We start from the raw sequence: 6,000 nt of genomic DNA on the forward strand, positions 1-6,000 counted from the left end.
AGGAGGAAGATCTGGAGATTATCCTACAGAGAGAGAGGCAGCCTTGGAAATGACCGGGTGGCACAGGAGTCATCAAAGGAAGCCAAAGTCTCTTCTGCCCACTTTCGGAGTACAGGACCTGCCAATCTTCCTTACGTGAAGATCCCTCCACCAGGGGCATCAGCGACCCAGAGGGTGGTGGGCTGCCCTGCGGGCAGGGGCTGTGGGCGGACCCCTCTCTCTGCCTGCCTGTGCTACGAGCCAGCGTCCATCGGTGCCAGGCGCAGTTGCTGCCTGGTCTCAGCCTCGCCGGCCCCTTGGAAGTGAGCAGGGCCAGGTGCAGCCAGGCTGGAGGTGCCTCCACGGCTTTGCCAAGAGGAAGCTGGGCTTGGTGGGCCCACACCTTCCAGCAGCTGGCACAGTGGGTCTCCTCCACGTCAGCCGGGCAGTCGGTCGCACCCACCCCTTTCCCTCGCAGGAGCACTCCGCGTCCCCCTTTCCGCGTTCTGCTTTGTGTTTAAATAAGAAAAGGAATGGCGAAGTTGCTAATAATGGCTGTAAGAGAAAATATGCTACATCTGCTATGGATAGCAGTACAAAATTAGCTACTCACACCTCTGACACCCAAGATGTCTTCACTTAAAATACCCGTCGGCTTCCTTTACATAACTTGCTGATGATATTTAAAAGAAATACAATTTTGCAATTACTTCTTCTTTCTGGTGTATATCATTTTCTTTTTATGTTTATATATTTCTCCTTCATTAGTGCAGACTGAAGGGTGATTAGATCCCTTCAAACATTTTACAGAGGTTAAACGTTGATTAAGATTTAATTATTACTGTAAATAGCTTGGAATGGCATATGGTGCAAAAACCTGACATATGTGCATTTGAATAAATGAAGTGCTATTTCCCAGGATGCACCAGGAACTGTTTAACAGCTTTGGTGAAGGGTTATGTTGCACCTCATGTTAAGATTTCTTGGATGTTGTATTTTGTTGGGTTTCTGCAGCTGAAAGCTAAGAACAGTTTTTCCAGTTTTTAAAAACATTGAATATTTTAAATACCTAAATTGTTTTGCACAAATTTTTGCTAATTTGTCTAACTAGGTTAAACATTTTCAAAAGCTTTCAGGTTTTTCAGTGTAGGTTCCTAGCATTGTTGTGTCAGCCTTGGCACTACCACACACTGATACCATTTTAAAGTTATAAAATAATAATATTGAAGGAGCACAGCGAGTGTGCTGGTTTGCACGGGCGAGCCTCCCAAGGAGAGGCCAAGGTCCTTCTGCCCCTTTCAGGGTGCAGAGAGGGTGGTCTTCGGACCCCGCACCCCTTTGGCGGCTCCAGAGCCTGCAGGACCAAAACAAGGTTTCAGTGCGGGGGGGGCAGTATTTATTGTATTTACTACTTCTACTTACACTGTCATTCAACTCACAAATCGAACCATCTTGCAAGAATCATAAACGCAACCCCTATCCAAAGCCAACGCAACTGACTGGCAGGGGAGGGCACCACTCGGACCCCCCCCTCCCCAGAGATGGGTTCCCTCAACCCTGTGGGGGCCGCCCTGTCTTCAGAGTCTTAGAAAAGCCAAAAGGGTCTGGGGGGGGACTAAAAGAGGTATCCGGGTTCCTTAAGTCTTGCAAACCCATTTTGTCCTTTAAAAATCCTCCCCCTGAGATCTTGGAGCCGACTAAAACGGGGCACATGAGCTGCATGTGAGGGAGGCGTGGGCCTTTGGGGGTGCCAGGGGGGCCTTTGAAGCCAGGGAAGGACATGCTGAGGGAAGCAAAACCCCCCCTGGCATGGGGAGCAGAGGGGCAGGGCCCACTTTGCTTCGCTTAGGGGCGGCATTGAGGTGGCTTGCGAGGAACGTCCAGTGTGGGATGTTGTGGTGCCGAGAATGCATAAGAAGGAAAGGCAGGTTTCTGCCTGGTGTGGGGTCTGTAAGAGTGAAAGGGCCAATCCTGTTTAGAGGGGGGTGATGGGGCCCCCCATCCTGGGAGAAGAGCTGCCCCCCTGCGTCTCCCGGGATCCCCAAAGAAAGGAGCCCAGAGGGAGAGGGGGCAGCCCCGGCTGGACACGGCAGGAGACCCTTTGGGGCCCAATCCTGGCTTGTAGACTGCAGGGAGGGGCCGCTCTCCGCATCCTGGGTGCGCCTCACCCTCAGTCGAAGCACCAGAGGGACCTCCCTATCCCCCCCCGCCCTCCTTCGCGCTCAGCCTCCAAACTCCGAATGCTGGCTTGTGCCTGCATTTCCTCTGGGCTCGGCATCGCAGCTGTGCTGTTGCGATTCTTCCAGATGATTCTTCCCACTTTCTCTCTTTCCCACCTGTCCCTCCAAGAGACACTCAGCCAGAGGCAGCCGCCGGGATGGGGGGGAGGGGGGGTGCTGAACATGGCGATCCCTCTTGCCTGGCGAGACCGGGTGGGTGCAGCCACCGAGGGGGCAGGCTTTGGCCTTCCAAGCCCAGGGGTTGCCCCACAGTGAAAATCCGTGGGGGCTCCTGCAGCCCTCTGCTTGTGTACTAACAGACTCCGCTAACCTCACTGGTATGCAACTGGTGTAACTTTGGGGGGGGGGGGGGAGTGAATTAAAATGTATATCCGCCCCGAGAGAGCCGTTAAGCAGCATGGAACGGTAGATAAGTCTAAGTGCTTTTGCTGTTGCTAATTAGAGTAGCTTTCCTCTTCCCTTCTGTGACATAAATGGGTTGGTTGCTTGGCCTCCGCTTATGCTGGCAGGGGATGATGGTAGCTCTGCTCCTCTAGCGTGTCTGCACACCCCCTGCCTCTCACCCCCGGCTTGCTGGGGCAGGGGCTCCGGAGCCAAGGTGCTGCAGAGCAGAAGCCCCTGCACCTGGCCCGGCAGGATGGGCTGGGACTGGCTGCCGGCCGTCTTTCAGCCCTCCAGGCCCCAAAGCGTCCCGTGACGATGCTGATGCCCAGCAGGTAACAAAACCTCCCACCTGCCCGGGGGGGGGGGACAGGAGACCTCCTGAGCTTCCCAGCAGTGGGCCAAACAGGCTTCCTTGAGCCTTCTAAAGCCCCCCCCCCCCGTCCTCCTGGTAAGGAACACCTGCTGGAGAGAGGAATCTGGCTTTGACAGTGAGGACAAAGGCCCTTCTCAGGTTACTTGCCTGCAGTGGGGATACCTGGCATCAAAAGACGCCTCGTTGCCTTCAGGTCTCTTTGGCCTCGGCTGCTCCAAGCACGTCAGGTGGGGCCCAGCTTCTCCTTGGAGGAGGGGCTGCTCTCAGGCTCCAAAAGCTTCTTCAGGCTCCTCTGAGAACCGTCAAGGCCAGAGGTGTCCAACTGTGGCCACTTTAAGACCTGTCGACTACAACTCCCAGCACTGCTGGCTGGGGAATTCTGGGAGTTGAAGTCCGCCTATCTTAAAGTGGCCACTTTAGGAGACTCCTGGTTAAGGCCAACCCTAGAGACTTGCAGGCCTCGCTTGCCTTCCAACACTGCTCTGGTGGGAAGTTCTGCGTGTCTGGTGAAATGGGTTGAGTCTCGACGAAGAGAGGGACGGAGAGCCTGCCCACGTTTGGCGCACCTGACCTGACCACCAACGTCTCCTTTGCCTTCCACGTGAGGGAAGTGGCTGGAGGGGGGGCCTTCTAGCTGCCCTCGGCCTTCCCAGGGTGCACCCCAAGTTGCTGTGTCTGGATAGCTGCCTTTTCTCTGGGCATCCCCTGCCCCCCTCTGGCCACTCCTGACAACTCCCAGCCGAGCTGTGGCTGATGGGCCAATCAACTACCTTCTGCCTGTTCCTTCCTGGTATCTCCAGGTATTGCTGGGAAAGTGCCCAGAGCTGCATATACATAGAATGAAGGCTATTGCTAAGCACATTGGTTTGTGCTTAAATTGTAAGCCGCCCTGAGTCTTCGGAGAAGGGCGGGATATAAATGGGATTAAAATAAATAAATAAAAATAAATCTTGGCACGGAGTCCGAAGGCTGCTGGAAGGTGGGGACGGTGTGATGGGAGAACTGCCAGGGCTGGGCTGTGTGAGCAGAGGAGATTCAAGTGGGCTGGCGTGGCACCATCCACGGAGCCAGGCCTCTCGTCCTCTCCGCAACCCCCGGCAGCTCTCCCGGCCCCGACCCAGGGCCTGCCGGCTCTTCTTCTGACCCCACTTCATGCCTTGTTCTCTGCAGATCCAGACCTCCCGCCTGGAGCCCGAGATCGGCCAGGCCACGGCCAGCTTGACCGTCACCTACAACAAAGGGCTGTAGGTGGAAGCAAGCCCAGCTCTCGGCGGCACCCGAGCTGGTGCAGTGGCAGCGGCGGCAGCAGCAGCGAGAGGCGTGAAGGGAGGAGGGGGTGGGTGGGGAGGGGGCGGAATACAATAGGAAGGAGAAGATGACAAAGCTGCGGCTTGTAACATCTTCCCTCCGTCAAGAACGGGGTGTAAATTAGCACTTTCCGAGACCCGGTATCTCACGTTGGTCGAAAAGATTAATATTTAAAGTTCTCAATTAGCGACAGTAACAGCACAAAGAGACGGGGAGGGGGGAGTCAGGAACTGGGTGGGGGGCTGGTGAAAAGTCTGGCTTCCTCTGGATGCTGAGCTCCAGGTCAGCCTGGCACACACCCCCGCCAGATGTGTGGGGATGCAGCTTTCAGGGTCCCCAAGGTCCCACCGCCATGCTGGAGCAGCTACAGAACATGGGGGGGGGCGTTCCCCCTTTCAGACCGGAGGGCCGAGCTGCAACTCTGGGCAGGAGGCATTTCAGTCCCTGGGCTGGGTGGACTCGGGGGGGGGGAGCTGTCTAGCTTGGCTTGCCCAGAATCTGGCCGGGGCTGTGAGGGTCACTTTGGTCCCAAACCCTTCCCAGAGGGATCTGCTTGGCCCTCCTGCCTTGCTCCTCCCCCACAACCTCCGGCCCCAGGCCAGCCCCCACCCCCTTCCCCCTGTGCACAGCCACCTGCAGCTTTCTGTGCTGGGGGGGTGCAGATTTTTTGGCTTGCAGACTCCCACGGTAGAGAGAGAGAGACCCTCCCTGCAGTGGCCCTTTCCACGGGCCCTTCCAACCGACAGCAGCGGACCTCTCTTTATGGGGCCAGCCGTGGGACTGAGGCCAGGGCAGAGGCCACTGCCTCCCACCCCCCACTGGGAAGGTCTTGGGGTGGGGAGGCAGCCACACCTGGGGCCAGAATGTGGGGCAGCAGCAATCACAGCGTTAAGAGGTTGGGGGGTTGAAAGAGGCTGGTTCTACCCCACTGAAAATAGGCCGCCTGTTCCCCCCCCACCCCTGAAGAGTGGAAATCCTTGTTCTGGCTCCCCCTGAAGGGCTCCAGGGCTGTGCCCCCCCCCCCGCATCGTGGCTGCTGCAGTGCTAAACAGGCAGGACTGATTGCAGCCCAGGGAGCCCTTTGCGGGGGGGGGGGGCTTTCTCTGATTGACCCCTTCCTGGGGGGGCCCTGAGCTTTGGTCTCTGAGGCCAAGTGCCAAAGACTGTTGGTTAGTTGATTAGGAAAGGAAGGAAGGAAGGAAAGAAGGAAAGGCAGGCTTTCACAACAGAGTGCCACCGGAAGTGCCCCTTCAGCTCACACAGCATCCTTCATCAGATCCCTCCTTGGCAGAGTCAGCGGCTGAGTGACTTTCTGCAGGTTCCTTAGTCTTCATGGCCCTTCCTTGGCGTTGCTCTTGTTCTGGGTGGTGTGGAAACTCAGGTATTGTGAGATTCAATGGCAGGTCACTGTATTGTGCCAACCCGAACATGTGAACGCAGCCCTTGTGCCTTGAGGGGGCTGAGATGGTGCCTCCAGCCAGAGCAGGCCTTGCTGGGGGGGAGGGCCAATAGGCCTGGCACCCTCCCGGCCCTCCCCAGACCCTCTTTGGACCCCTGCCTGGCTAGTCCCCAAGGTCTGGGGCTGGCTGCGTTGGGGCTTGTGTCTTTCCCCGGTATTTGGGGCTCAGCCAGGGCCCTTCAGAGTTATGGGGAGCCCTGCCGGCCCTCGACTAATCGGACCTGTCGGTGGGGAAGGTGCCCCAAAGGGCAGCTGCT

At 57.0% G+C, this 6,000-nt stretch overlaps 1 protein-coding gene across 1 annotated transcript in view; it reads left to right on the top strand.

Moving 5' to 3' along the window:
• Positions 1-4,297, top strand: part of SFXN5 (sideroflexin 5) — a 50,248-nt gene extending 45,951 nt beyond the window's left edge. The window contains exon 14 of the mRNA XM_081332319.1: positions 4,147-4,297. Coding sequence (XP_081188445.1) covers positions 4,147-4,224 — 78 coding nt within the window. The 3' untranslated portion in view covers positions 4,225-4,297. The remainder of the gene's footprint in view (positions 1-4,146) is intronic.
• The last annotated feature ends 1,703 nt before the right edge of the window (positions 4,298-6,000 follow it).

This window comes from Vipera berus (assembly GCF_964194415.1).
Source record: "Vipera berus genome assembly, chromosome: 7".
Classification (NCBI taxonomy): domain Eukaryota; kingdom Metazoa; phylum Chordata; class Lepidosauria; order Squamata; family Viperidae; genus Vipera; species Vipera berus.